The 14,885-nt window shown below is 47.3% G+C and overlaps 1 protein-coding gene across 2 annotated transcripts in view; it reads left to right on the top strand.

The window, feature by feature from the left end:
* MST1R (macrophage stimulating 1 receptor) overlaps nt 1–14,636 on the top strand; it is a 55,610-nt gene extending 40,974 nt beyond the window's left edge. Inside the window, exons 11-21 of one of the 2 annotated variants that reach the window (XM_028718626.2) lie at nt 1,183–1,410; nt 2,056–2,202; nt 4,072–4,234; nt 4,483–4,575; nt 5,022–5,216; nt 5,902–5,982; nt 7,076–7,257; nt 10,165–10,274; nt 10,998–11,163; nt 12,370–12,506; nt 13,964–14,636. In XM_028718626.2, the coding sequence (XP_028574459.2) occupies nt 1,183–1,410; nt 2,056–2,202; nt 4,072–4,234; nt 4,483–4,575; nt 5,022–5,216; nt 5,902–5,982; nt 7,076–7,257; nt 10,165–10,274; nt 10,998–11,163; nt 12,370–12,506; nt 13,964–14,198 (1,737 nt within the window). In that variant the 3' untranslated portion in view covers nt 14,199–14,636. The remainder of the gene's footprint in view (nt 1–1,182; nt 1,411–2,055; nt 2,203–4,071; nt 4,235–4,482; nt 4,576–5,021; nt 5,217–5,901; nt 5,983–7,075; nt 7,258–10,164; nt 10,275–10,997; nt 11,164–12,369; nt 12,507–13,963) is intronic. The other variant, XM_028718627.2, reaches the window with a different exon arrangement.
* Nucleotides 14,637–14,885: the final 249 nt, after the last annotated feature.

Raw genomic sequence — 14,885 nt, 5'->3', positions numbered from 1 at the left:
TGAGGGGCACCTAGCTATGCATAGATTGTGGTTGTTTTATCCTCAAACATTAACATTTCCTTTATGGAATGTACACTTTTACAACCTTTTTAGTCGTCCCCACCCCCCTTATATTTCAAGTACTCAGTTGCTGTTGTTTTTGACTTTATTTTCATTCTTCTTAACGATTTCTCCTTATGCTTTGCCTTAAATAAACCTGGTTTTGATTCCGCTCATTGTAAAAGCTTTCCCCATCAAATCACATGAAAACTGCTGGAATTGTGAGTTGTTCAGCAATTAACATCCTTCAGAATTTTTATCCTGGATGATCGTATCATGTTTTGCTGTGGCAGATTAAAAAATCATTTTTGTCAAGGATTGGAAAAAGAGACCAAAAACTGCAGGAAAGGGATAGAATACTGTGCAGGGTATAGAGGAGGAGGAGTTGTTGTTGTCATCTGTATTTATAGGCCACCTTTCAGGGTGGTACCAACACATTTAATAAAATGCCAGCATAAAGAGTAGATAAAAATTGGATTAAAAAAAAATGTAAAATGTGCTTTAAAAAAATATTCAGAACTCTTTAAAGTAGATCATTAAACAATGAAAATGCTAAGTTTCTCTTAAAGAATAAGTTGGTGAATATTACCAAATGATATAAATATATTAGCCCTAATCTCTGAACTGAATCAATGTCTTCTGTTGAGTTAAAGGAATATTTTCTATGAAAATGAAGAACTTGTTCAATTATTTCTCAAATATGAATTCTTAAACTCTGCCTGATTTGCAGATTTTAGATGTTTACCATTGTTTAGGAAATATATGATGAAGTATCACCGAGAGACTTGATTATTATTATTATTATTTAAATGTGCCCTTTCCCTCTCACTGATTTAATCATGATTTAAATCCCATCGATTCAGCATGGTAAAATAACAGCGTCAAGGAAGCAACAAAATTGATCATTAATAGGTACAGAGCAGGCAAATTAAATACAGCTGCACAGAATGCATAATTAAGCTATGGAATTTGTGTAGTTTGTCTTTCATGGTAAGGCATATTCTTCAGCCCCTGAATTTCACACTGCCCTTCCTATTTAGTTTACAGCAAGGTGTGCCCTTGAACGGAATCCAGTGTTCCAGCAGTGATCAGATAGATATAACTATGTCAAATGAAGTTAAACTGTTCTCTTGGTGTCTTCAGGATTGTAAGGGGGAAAGGTCTGCTACGAGCCTCGTGTGCCAGAGTCCTCGCTACCCATTGGAAAACAAGGCAGCGAGCATTCATGGGAACCTGAAGATCTTGATGGATGGAGCTCTGAGGCACCAGACGTTTCGCATCCGCTACTACCCCAAGCCAGTGATTTACCCCTTTGAGCAGCAAGACCAATTGTACACAATCAATCCAGGAGAGGATGAGATCGAGATCCATGTATGTAATTGTCAGTCGGGCAACAATATGTGTGAACAATATTTCTGTGCTCACCTGAGCAGTGTGGCATCAGAGAAACCTAGGCTGCAACCCTAGGCAACACCCTCCCAACACCTGGGAATAGGCCCCATTGAACACAGTGGGTTGTACTTCTGAGTAAACATGAATAGGATCACAGCCACGGAGGACATAGCAGCAGTGTCTGCAAGTGGGGTTTTCTGGGAATATGTCATTCTCTGCACAAAGAAGCTGCTCCATTGTTGGCTGTTTTGAAGTTTTTGTGAAGTTGCAGTGCTCATATGTGTACACTCCTTCCATAGGTTGAAATTAACTCACAGAGCCATTTAGCAGCATATGAATTGGCACCAAGAAATCAAGCTGTATATAGTGAAGGGGGGTAAATAAAACGGCAAGGGTGGTGCTGCTGTTTATAGTTCCCCCTGTACTAGATGTGAGCGGGAGGGGATTGGGATGAGGGTAGGGATGCTATAGCGTCATCAGAACAGTTTCTTCTGGATAGGCAAAAGTGCTTGTGGATTCAGAGCAGGGTTACATGGGAGTCTGGGAAACATGGGGAAACGAAGCCAATGAGGAAGATCTTTTCCCGAAATGGGTTAACGTGTGTGTCTTTATTTGTTTGTATAGCATAGAGGACTGGACGCTCTGGCAGGCTGCATGGCGATCTCTATGACCGTGGCTGGCAAAGAATGCCACCCCACTGTGCTGAAAAACGAGGTGACCTGCCGAATCCCCGGGGACCTGAACTCCCCTCTGCATCGTTTGCCAGCACAGGTGAAGCTTGCAACAGTTCTCTGCAACCAGCACTGATGCCATGACATGCTTCTCTCTCTGCCTCCTCTGGCCCATTCTCCTTTTTGCGGCTTGGCCTCCTCCCATCTTGTCCATTCTGGCTCCTTATCCCTCTGATACCTTTCAGTCACTCATTTGGTTTTTCCACTACTGGCTGCAGAGGAAATGGAGCTGAACAAACGTGGGGCAGTAGCTCCATGCATTCTCATTCTGACAAGCTTTTGCCCCCTTACTTCTGCTTCTCTCTCCTTTTCAAACATATAGGCTATTTAATAACGCATGTTTGAGAAGTAGCGAAGGCAGCAGCTAAGCATGACATGGCTCCCAGGAAAACTGATCTGGGCCGCATCCTGTGGATGTGTCATCCCACGTCATCTATAACATCTGGCCTTTGTAGCAACTTGTGAGCTCAGAGCAGACTTAATTCTGACCTTTAAAGAAAGTCTTTAAAGAAATACCTGGCATATCCAAACCAAACAAGCCGCAGATACATTTTTACAGCAGAACATTGGGAAATTTCTGGCTCCCTTTGGCACTACTCCTTAGACTCATTTTTCATTAGGAAAGGGTTTTTCCGTGTCTGGAATTCACCAGGGACTCCTAATAGTTTAAATAAATTTTAAAAATCCATCTGTGTACCCACAAGACTCTCAGGAGTGGGGGTGAGAAAGAGGTGGATAATCAGTTCTGCTGCCTTGGAGTTCCTGCACTGAACAGCACATGGTGAAAAAATTGGTTCTGGTGCCCCTGCTTGCATCACTGCCCACATTCTAGATGGCACTGATTTTCAAGGGCACACCCAGTATGACTCTAAATACTTTCCCTGGGTCATTCTCTGCTGGTGTGTGGGCACTCTCTGTTCTCAGAGGCATTGCTACAGGCCAACTATGGAATGCATGTGCGTTCTCTCTCTCTCTTTTTTGTCTGGCCATTCCAGAGTTTAGAATTTCTTGTGTGTGTGTTTTCAAGTTTATTTGTGTACAGAGCATGCCAAATCCTGCCTAAAGAAGGAGTTGGCTACTTGTCTTAACTACTGAAGAGGGGGCGGGTGTGTGTGTCTGTCACTTCTATAGATTCTGTGAGAGAAATTACACTGTATATGTGACTCTCTGATTGCTTCCTGCCCCTCTTGGGTTCCTTCAGGTTGAGAGAAGGACAAAGGGGAGGAGATGTTTATCCTTTTCCTTTCTAGCTGTTTTTCATCCTCAATGTATCACTCCCTGACACACAGCCTTGTTGCTTTTCTCCTCAAGGGAATAAAAGACACAGCTCTGTACCATGTGTCCTCCTGCCATCCTGCTACCCTCCCTCCAGGACATTTCATGGTTCTCCTCCTCCTCCTACAAGAGCATCACAACCTTAGCAGAGATGCCTTCTTTGCACTTGAGTCTAGACTTAAGGAATCCTGTGCAAAGATGAAGCCTTGCACTGCCCTCTTCCCATTATCTCTTTTCTTCCTGCCCTGTGATTCCTTCTACCGCTGTCATCATCCCCCTTCCGGGCAGGAAACAGACCAAACAGACGGACTCCAACAGCCCCCACCCAAAATGTCACCACAGCACACATGGAGTCTCACCAACTATGCCCTTCCATGGAATCCAAATCTTGACTGACCACAAGCTTTGGGACTAATAGTGCAATGTACACAACAGCCCTCCAGGCTTCTAAACAACCTTGGATATTTGAATTGCTCCCTTTCTGTCCAGCTGGCAATCTGTTATACAAGTTTACTAATGTGTGATAGTTCAGTACACTAAAGCTTTCTACCTCCTGGCTCCTTCCTGCCCATTGAACGCCATTGCTCTGGCATGGCTGATAATCTGCTTCCATCATGTCCTTTCCTCCTTTTAGATTTGTGTGAATGGAAACTGCACAGACCTTGGCTTTGTGGTTGTGAAATCCTCCTTATCTCCTGTTGCTGCTACATTGGGGGCCGTTGTAGCCATCCTATTCCTCTGCTTCTTGGTATTTTTTGTGATGAAATTCATGCAGCGGAAAAAGAAGAAGAAGTCAGGTAAACTGCAAGCTACTCACAAAGCTTTCTGATCAGAGCAGAGCTTTCAATAAAGGTATTCATTCAACTGCATTTCTCCAATATTTTAATGATTGTGATGGTTTGTGAGGTCTCCAGTCAGAGCATTGGCATATATCAAATCTGGTTTAGTAACTGGGCTGGCAAGACGGGCAGGGTTAGGCATGGCAGGGAGAGGCTGGGCGTACAAACTAGGAAAGAGAACTGAGTGTTCCTTTTTGTTTCTGCAGGAACTGAAAACTTGGAAAGACTCTCAAGCCTCAACAGGGGCATGACGAGCATCCCTCTCCTTCCCTCCAACCCTAATTACACAGATACTGCTGGTAAGGATGCATAAAGAGACGCTTAACAACTCCTAGTGCTTTGGAGCAGCTGGGATAGGGTCATATAAGCTAGTGATTTCCTATCGTGGGATTGCCTTGGCTTGGGCAGCAGGCTTAGTCGTATGGTATATTTGGCTTTGCACTAGCAATCATGTCCCAAGTTGATACCAGGATTCCCATCACCATCTCCACAGTTCACTCTAAATGGTCCTATAAACAAAAAGCGCTGTGCTCAAACACCTATCCCTTTCCATGCCCCAGTTCCTTTGGTGTTTTGTTTGGGAGGAACATGTGGCATTCCATTGACATGTGGGGACACCGTCTTGCCAGGAATCCAGAAGTGACCCCGTGGCAGGAGATGCAAAATGAACAATTATTACCATTTTGCTAGCACCTATCTAATGCCAGTCTCCTCTCCTCCGTTCTCTTGATGGCACTGCTCTAAGCAGAGCCCCGTACTTCTAGAGTGAGTCTTGGAAGCGCCTCTTACACAGGAAGCAGTGACGGTTCTGCCATGCCCTTCATGCGGGTTCCTTCTTACTCCATTAAAAATTTTCGGCCGCAACTCTTAGAAGAAGTGAAGGACGTTCTAATCCCCGAAGAGCAGCTGGTTATGCAACAGGACCAGATCATTGGCAAAGGTAAGTGCTCTTGAGGTTGCCTGTATCAATCACCCATGATGTGCAAAGCTTTGTTACAATTTCTACAAATTGTGTTTGAAGAGTACCCTTACCCACCCACCCACACCGCCATGCTAGATGCGTTTTTAGGTGCTTTTCTCTGTTAGGCATTTCTAGTTACCATCTTGAAAGCACAGACTTCAGGGTTACTTAGGGTAGCACCCCATGAAGTTGTCCTACTAGCAGAATGATTTCTGCCTTTGCAACGGGACTTCATCTCCCTCTGCTTTCTCCACAACCCTTATCTGTTCTCCTAACCCTCTGGAGAATATATGGGGGGGGGGGTTTACTGGCAGAGGAAGTCCCATTGCACAGTCCTTGCACTAATTGGACAACTTTGTTGGATGCAACCCACTGAATTCTTGTTCAGGCTTAAGTGTTTCAAACTAAAAGCCATAACACGCACCCACACCCATGTTATCCTGGTAAACGTGGCAAGTCGTCACAGTGTTTTCTGTTCTATTCTGTGCCTCCAGCACAGAAACAGCCTATGCAGCACTCTCATGTTATGCTGCACTCAGGTGTGCAGCCTTCTAACTGCAAGAGGCTGATGCAAAAACTCAAGGGAATGGATTGGGCTGAGAGTACCTGGTTTGCATGCTGGGCCGTGTGTCTAGTAGGTCTTTTTGTTCTTTTTCCTGTCCAGGTCACTTTGGGAGTGTTTATCATGGAACGTACATAGATTCGGACCATAGACATATACACTGTGCTGTTAAATCTCTGAACCGTGAGTAATCCCTCCTTCCTCTCACAGCAGTGGCAACTGCACTTAACTGTCCTGCAAAAGCAAGCCAAGGGATGAGGGGCCTGTTCCCTCTCCCTCCTCACCAGCTGCTCACCCGGTCATGCCCCATTGTTGCTGTTATTTAAACTTGAAGGACATGCTCTGTGTCCCTCTTCCAGCATTGGAGTGGACAGTTCCTAAGAGTGTTCTGCTTGCTTAACAAATAAAAGTGAATGGGCTCTTCCACCCCCTCCCCTCCCCTGAGAAAAGGCGCATCATGCTACTTCGACTGGACTATAACTAGCATAGATTCAGTTCTGTAGGGGAAGACTTGGCAATTCAATCATCGAAGGAAGGCCCTTGGATAATTCCTTCCTTAAATGGCACCGTAATCTGGATTCTAGGGAGACTTGCCCTACTTTGCACTCTCCTTCAGCTTTGCTCAGTGACATGGTACAAGGAGACACCATTAGCTTAAGTGCCATTTTCTGCGGCAAAGTCTTGATGTCCCTTTGCAATGTCATTCCACTCAAGAGTAGGTGGATATAACTGTGAAGAGAGGTTGGGGATGGGAGGACATGCTGTTAAAGCTTCCCCAAGGAAGCTCTTTAACACACTTCAGGAAACAGTCCTGGGCTGGGTTGCGGGGAGAGGGAGGGATGCTTTTGTAACCAACTTCTGCTGTTTGTTCATCATCTCCAATGAGACATACCAAAGGCTTCCAGTTCAGCCAATCACCTTCAATGCCTTGTCGGCCTCCTGAGTGTAGTCTCAGAAGAATCCTCCTTATCAACAGCATCCCTTGGGGCCTTGGGAAGCAGAGGGACCCACGTGCCACATTGACCTAGCCCTGCGCAGTTCTAACTCCAGCTAGGCATCCCTCCCTTATCACCTGTAGTGTTGACATTCAAGCGTAGGTTTAACCTGCTGCCATGCCCTGTCCCAAGTCCAAACGAGCTACTTGTGCCATCCATAACGGATCTTGTGTTGCTTTCGTGCACACCTCCTGCACTCCAGTTCCCATGAGTTTTGCGGTTCCTTGTGTGGATGTTCTGCTCCGATGCCTTTTCACAGCCTGCTTCCTTTTCTCCCCCAGGAATCACGGACTTGGAGGAGGTGGAAGAGTTCTTGAAAGAGGGGATTCTGATGAAGAGCTTTCACCACCCCCACGTCCTCTCTCTCATTGGTATTGCCCTCCCTCGGGAGGGGCTTCCCCGGGTGGTACTGCCATACATGAAGCATGGAGACCTGCGGCACTTTGTCCGTTCGGAGGAGAGGGTGTGTACTGCTTCCCACTTTGGGTTTACGCCAGCAAGTCAGCCCTTGGAGGGCTTGCTCTGGGAGATGAGCATCTCAATGCCAATATGCTGACTTCCTGATCCTGAAGCTACCGTTGCGTTGAGGGTGGTTCACACCCACCTAGTGAAGTGGAACATTTAAGGAAAGGGGGTACTGAGACAGTGCTGTATCAGACCCTTCCTTCCTCTCCCTTTCAACTCTGGTCAGCTTTTGCTTTGGCCTTGTGAACCCCCTGCATCCCTGTTGCAGGATGTCTTCCTGTTCAATCACTGCAGTCTTTGCCCATTCCCCCAGTTAGGTGTTCACCACCAAGGAATGAACAATGAGTCAAATGAGGGTTTGGTCCCCCCTCCGCCAAGTGCAGCAGGGAGAGAAATCCATCCTGCAGCGCAGCAGAATTTGTTAGCTCAAGCATTCTCGTCAGGTTTCTGCCGGAGCCTTCTATGTGTACGAACCACCTTATTTTTGCAGTAGCTTCTGCTCTTGCAGCCGGGACCTCAGCATCCAAGGAGCAGAGGTTGCGTGTTTCTTTGCTTTTTGCTGACTCGGTGCCTTCTTGAGCAGTAGGAACGTGAGCTGGTGGCTGATGTACCTGCTGCTGCTACTGCCAGAGACGCAGAGCACAATCGTGTCTCCCTCCCACCCTGGCCAGTGCAGAACTAGCTACTCTCTGCTGAGAGCTGCAGCAACACCATCTTCCCTTTCACTTTGGGGAGAAAAACAGAGCCCGGGGTAGAAAGCAAGCTTCAGTTTCCCCGCCACCGCTGTAGCCACTGTCATCTTCATCATTACTGCTTGCAACGATCAAATAAGTGGTACAGTTACCATTATTGTGTGTGGCCACCTAAGGGTGTAGCATTTCTACATAGGAAATAGCATTAAAACTTTGTGTACACTGTCAGGTGTGTGACAGCTCAGCACGTGTATTTTTGCTATGTGTATACATGGGATCGGGACGCGGGTGGTGCTGTGAGTTAAACCATAGAGCCTAGGACTTGCCGATCAGAAGGTCAGCGATTCGAATCCCCGCAACGGGGTGAGCTCCCCTTGCTCGGTCCCTGCTCCTGCCAACCTAGCAGTTCGAAAGCACATCAAAGTGCAAGTAGATAAATAGGTACTGCTCCAGCGGGAAGGTAAAAGGCGTTTCCGTGCGCTGCTCTGGTTCGCCAGAAGCGGCTTAGTCATGCTGGCCACATGACCCAGAAGCTGTACGCCGGCTCCCTCAGCCAGTAAAGCGAGATGAGCGCTGCAACCCCAGAGTCGGTCACGACTGGACCTAATGGTCAGGGATCCCTTTACCTTTACTATACATGGGATCATTTCCCCACAGGTTTCGTATTGTTTCTACATAGAAACATTTTATCTACGTACACAATATGTGCCATGTAGCCTCATTTACAAAGCAAGATTTGACATGCATTGCACATTCCCATGACAGATTTAAGACAGGGAAGCAGAAGCCCTTCAGACCATTGTCATCTTGCCTAAGTCTGGAGTTTGAGCAGTGACCTCTGGCAGCACCTGCTGTGTCTGTCTTAAAGTGTTTGAAAACAGGCCCCACAGCAATGTCATCTTGTATCCAATGATTACATACAGAGAATTGAATCTTTATGGGGATCTAAGCCAAGCCTTCGCTTCCTTCCAGCGACTTGTCAGTAGCAAGGCCTTGGGGGATGGTGGGGAGTAAAGCTTTTCTCGCAAAAGCGCTTTTCAAACGATTGCAGCGCATCGTCCACAGACCTCACCTCAAACAGACTGCCGTTTGAGGTGCAGCGCACTTTTAGAGCAGTTGTACGTTCGAAAAAGGGACGCTTGCTGAGGCTGCTCATTTGCTGCCATTGTAAACACAGCACGGAATGTTGTTGCATGTGTACCTTGTGTGCTTATTGGACGCAGGGGGAAATGTCATTAGCAGTGAGCAACAAAACTTATTGGGAAGGGCGGTGACTCAGTGGTGCAGTGCATACTTTACATGCAAAAGGTCCCAGGTCCACTCCAACTTGGCACCTCCCAGTAGGGGTAGGAATGTCCCCTTCCTGAAATCCTACAGAGGTGCAGCAAGTCAGTGTTGACAATACTGAGTGAAATGAACCAATAGTCTGAGTCGGCTTCCTATGTTCCTTTCCCTTTATCAGCCCTGTTTAATGAAACTAGCTGACCAAATACAATCATGGCCAGTTTTAAACCTTTTACAGCGGTATGATTTTTTTGCAATATTTAATTTCTTCTCCTCCAACCCTAAAATAACATGTGGCTTTAAAAAGAGAGAGAGGAGGAGTACCATCACCTTTACTTTACCTCTTATGTTCAGATACTCTATCCCACTATTTTTGCTGAAATGTTGCTCATGGGACAAGGGCAATTTAAAAAAAAAGTGGTTGGGACACACTTTGAATGAGATAGGGGAGAGGCAATGAGAGCCTCTGCCCACTAGGGGGCCACAAAGGCATGCTAATACATAACACATTATTATAAAGTCTTAAGCAGGGAAGCTGCACATAAGACTGTATTCGTGCGTCAACATCAATTCCACATATGGCTTGCACCCTGCGCAGGCCTTGTCAAGTAATGTGCAAATGTCTGTGCCACGTGCGCTCCCAAAAGAGAATAACTTTCTACCGGCAGAAGATTCCTACAGCCGAGTGTCTGTCGGCTCATGCGCTCATCCCATAGGACAGTGCGCATGCAGGACGCACTCCATTTCCCACCCAGAAGTGATATCCAAGTAGCAAATTTCCCCCATGTGAAGTAGCCCTGAAATTAGCTTCAGCTGTGCTGGCTTGAGGGAGTTACAAGCAAGCAGTTCAGACCTCGAGAGGGGCATAAACTCTAGAGCCAGATGGAAAACTCATTTTAACTTTCCTCTCCCTCCCCGCTCTTCCCCAGAACCCGACTGTGAAGGATTTAATAGGCTTTGGGCTGCAAGTGGCTCAAGGGATGGAATATTTGGCCCAGAAGAAGTTTGTGCACAGAGACCTTGCTGCTAGGAACTGTATGTAAGTATTGAAATGAGTGGGTAGAACATTGTGGTTGGAGTGCTGGACTGGGGCCTGGGAGGCCAGGATCCAATCCTCACTTGGCCATGAAACTGACTGGTGGTCCTGGGCCAGTCACTCTCTCTCCCTCATCCCTAAGCTACCTCTCAGGGTTGTTGGGAGGTTAAAATGGAACGGAGGAGAACTCCGTGTGCCACCTTGAGCTTGAAGGAATATAAATGTAATAAATAAGAAATACCTGGCTGGGCCTTCAGGCTTCCTGGGTGTGTCTGTCAGACATCTTCCCCTGTCAGCTGATTTATTCCCTGTGTTTTGACAGAAATAGGCCCTCCCTGGTGTCAGTATAGATATTCCCTACCTACAGCTGCTTTACCTTTGCACCTACTATTTTTGTGGAAGCCTTGTATTAGCAGGCAGAACAAGCCCCACAAGCTTCTCTCACTGTGCGACAGCTTCGCCTTGGTTGGGAGGAGCACCTATTCAGTATGGTGGTTGCTCATTACATGCAGGGCTAAGCTGTTCTCTCTTGCCCTTCTAAAAGCTGTTTGGGAAACCGCTTGAAAAGGGCTGCAAACGCTGATTTCTCAGGCCTGGGCTGAAATGTCAAAAAGTCCAGAAGTGGGACTTGAGTCGCTTAATGGTGCCTCCGTGACCGAGGGACCGTAATTCATTTGGCTGCAGTGTGTGCTCTAAACCCTCCCCTCTCCTCTCTGTGCTTTGCAGGCTAGATGAGACCTTCACAGTAAAAGTGGCAGACTTTGGGCTGGCCAGAGACGTCTTTGACAAGGAATATTACAGCATCCGGCGACACCGCAGAGCAAAGCTGCCGGTTAAGTGGATGGCCCTTGAGAGCCTGCAGACCCAAAAATTTACCACCAAGTCTGATGTAGTAAGTGCAAGCAAAGGCAGTGGGTGCTGTTTAGACACGGGAACCAGGGTTGTCTTCTTTGGCAATCACTCGTAGCCTAGTAAGATTGTCTTCCATGGACAGGGTCTTAACAGTGAGTCCGTAAGTGACTGTGGAGGACAATTCTGGATCCACACGTCCTTTCACAGTGGGGACATAGGTTTTCGGGTGGAAGTTGATCATGATAAGGGTTTGCCAAGCGTGCCTTCCTCTTAGCATGTTTCACCCTTTCGTCCTGAGTTTGAGCATCTTCAAAGCCCATGACACCTTTGGTAAAGGCTGTTCTCCAATTGGAGCGATCGCAGGCCAGTGTTTCCCAGTTGTCAGTGTTTATACTACATTTTTAAAGATTTGCCTCGAGAGAGTCTTTAAACCTCTTTTGTTGACCTCTTTTGTTGACCACCAGCATTACACTTTCCATTTTTAAGTTTGGAACAGAGTAGTTGCTTTGGAAGATGATAATCAGGCATCCAAACAGCATGACCAGTCCAACGAAAGTTGATGTTGAAGAATCACGTTCACAGTGTTTCCTGTCCTAGCTGTATAATTGCTGCAACGGGAGTGGGGAAGAGTTTTTTCATCCCAAGGGCCACCATCCCTCATGGTAAACTTACCGAGGGCTGCATGGCAGCAGTGGGTGGGGCCAATACAAAAAGTAGGCTGGCCATCCACATAAACGGCCACTCATAGAATCAGAATTATAGCGTTGGATGGGACCGCAAGGGTCATCTAGTCCAACCCCCTCCAATGCACTCATATACATCCACACACCTGCACATTCATACCTAGCCATATACAAGCACACACATTCATTCACACTTACTGTCTCTCTGACACAGAGATACTTCCAGACTCTCGCTAATCACTGAGTGACATAACCCATAAGACTCTCTGGATTACGTGTGCATATTGTTAGCTCATGTCAGAAAACAGACCCCTTGGCTGTCCAAGCTACTCAGGGCAGGCCTCTCTTCAATGTCTTTGTGCCCCTGTGCATGAAAGGCTGCATCTCAACACTGTGGAAACACGTGATGCTTGGTAGATGGGGGATGCTGAGGAGCCAGGTGAACCTCTCCTGGGTGCCCTCCTAGGCTGTTTGCGCCCCTTCTGGGGGTCACAGATCTGCACTACCGCCTGTGCATTCTGCTATATGTGTTCTCCATCTGTGCATTCTGCTCTTCTGCCCAGTGGTCCTTTGGGGTCCTCATGTGGGAGCTGATGACGCGAGGGGCTTCTCCGTACCCTGAAGTGGACCCATATGATATGACCCGCTATTTGTTGCGAGGAAGACGGTTGCCGCAGCCAGAATACTGCCCAGATTCTCTGTGAGTATATATGAACTTGGGGCAGGGCTGTTGAAAACCTCTGCCTTAGGGAAGGACGGGTTAACAAGACCCTTGAAGCATGTGGAGGGATAGGAAGGCTGAGATGGCATCCAGTTGGTCTCCATCGGGCTACATGAAAATATGTGAGGAGAGGCACAGGCAGTCATACTTGGGGGAAGTGTTCTAGAATTCTATGCAGAACTATGCAGATTAAAAAAATGTGTACCCCAATGTCAGGGAACTGCCATCGGAGCCAGAGGGAGAGGGAGGGCTCCAGAGGGATTCCGGAGAGCGTCCCGGGAGGGAGAGAAGCAGCACATCTTCTGGGGAAGGAAATCAGCATAACACCAGTGGAGAAGGGGGGCAGATGGGGGAATCGGCGAAGTGGCTCCAAGACTCCTCGCCGGGAACCAGTGGGGAGAGCACGGGTCCTCCGATGCCCACACCCTCCCTGCACAGAAGGCTTCCGCGCAGAGAAAGTAGGCGGAGACTAGGCGTCAAAGATCTTCTTTGCTGGAAGAAGTTCAAGAAACGCCCACTAACGGATTCTGCCAGCGATTGAGACAGCCACGGGCGCATGGCTGTCCAGACAGAAAGGGTTCATTCAGGCAACCAGCCAAGGGTGGCGTTGATTTACACACAAACAACCCCTAGAACCATTACACCCAATAAACTGGGGTGTGTGCTATACCTAGAGTATATTCCCCTGGCAGAGGGGAAGGTAAAAAGAAGCTATAAATGAGATGGTGTGGGGGCAAAGGTTGGGCTTACTGGAAGAGATATTACTCCTTTCTTTTGATTGGCACCAGCCTTTTAAAATTCATTTTTTCTGTACAACCCTTACTGCTAGCCTTTCATGGTATTCTCAGTGAACAATGAGGTTCAGAGACCTGACACTGTTCAGATGACCCAGATTCCCAATGTGATGAGATTTGCTAGAGACAAACATTCGGCGAACTTTTTGGAAGTTCCTCTTAAAACAGGCCATGTGGTGACTGCAACACAATATAGCACTGCGATGAAACTTACCAAGTCCATTGGACTTTGGGATGCTTGTGAAGCCCAGAAAGCCTGTTCTATCAAGTCAGATTCAATACTGCCTAGAGCTGCCATGAATATCCAGATTGATAGACCCTCTGAGGGCCTCCATCCCTTCCTTGCAGTCCCCTCCCAGCCATGCATATCATAAGTACACAGCCTATTTGCCAGATGTTCCAGAGCCCCAATTTTCTATACAAATCCCAGTGAACATGAGCCAACAAGCAGGATCATTGCCTGTGGGCCAGGGGTTGCTGGAGAATGAGGAATGGGAATGCATGGCAGTTTGTTATCTTGGAACATGCCCAGGAGATGGTGTACAGCTATGCAGTACCACAAGTCTACACTGTCCTCAGGCTTTGAAGCTAGAGGTCTTGGCCTTACATTCCCCCTGCTGTAATGTGTGTTTAATCTGACAGGTACACCGTAATGCTGAATTGCTGGGCCCCAAGTCCTGAGGAGCGACCAACTTTCTCTGCAGTAATCCAGGAAGTGCAGCATATTTTAGCCTGTCTAAAGGGGGAGCATTATATCAACCTGAATGTCACTTATGTCAACCTTGATCAAGACCAGCCTTTCCCCCCTTTGACCAGCTGTGAGGATGATCTGGACTCCAGTGGGCTGAGTGAGGAAGAGGCTGCTACTGTGCACTGACTGATGCGAGGCAATTCTCAGGTAGCACACCTGAGTTGAGCCTAACACTATGCAAGCACTGCCAGCCTTTCACTTCTCTGACTGAGGAAGCTTCCTGACTCGTCCTCCGTTTGAGCCTTGGCTTCCCGCAGCTTGGATTCTCCAGTTGTCCTGCAGCTTCCCTTCAGGCATCTCCCACCTATGTGGGTTCAAGAAAACCATGGCTGGAGACCTTCTGCGACATGATTCCCCCTGCTAAAGGGCTCAGGAAAAGGCAGAAATAAGCTCACCCCTTCCATAAGAGGTGGGGGCAGGTCCCCTTACCCCTCTTAGAATAGTGAAACATCCAGAATATGTGGGACCTTGGATGCTGGCCTGTTTTAGAAAGGGCTATGAAGTAATTTAATGTCTCAGCCTGTGGCTGAATCTGTATATAAAGGAATAAATTGAGTTGTTTACTGTTTGTTTCAAGGACTGTTTTTCAAAGCGGGCCTTTCTGTCTCATGTGATGCATATACACATGTGCTGTCAGAGGGTATGTATTGCTAAGATGGCATCCATTATGCAGTGGAGCTGCAGGCAGAATTGGGAAGCAGGCCCAGTGACCCAAAATGCCCTCTTTTCAACATTGATCAAGGCTGGCCCCCTGGCCCTCCCAGCTTGCTTAGCATCACATTGTATTGCTCCAACAGCGAGTCCTTTGTCTTT

The sequence above is a fragment of the Podarcis muralis genome, chromosome 2 (assembly GCF_964188315.1).
Source record: "Podarcis muralis chromosome 2, rPodMur119.hap1.1, whole genome shotgun sequence".
Lineage (NCBI taxonomy): Eukaryota > Metazoa > Chordata > Lepidosauria > Squamata > Lacertidae > Podarcis > Podarcis muralis.
This window is presented reverse-complemented; position numbering and strand designations above follow the sequence as displayed.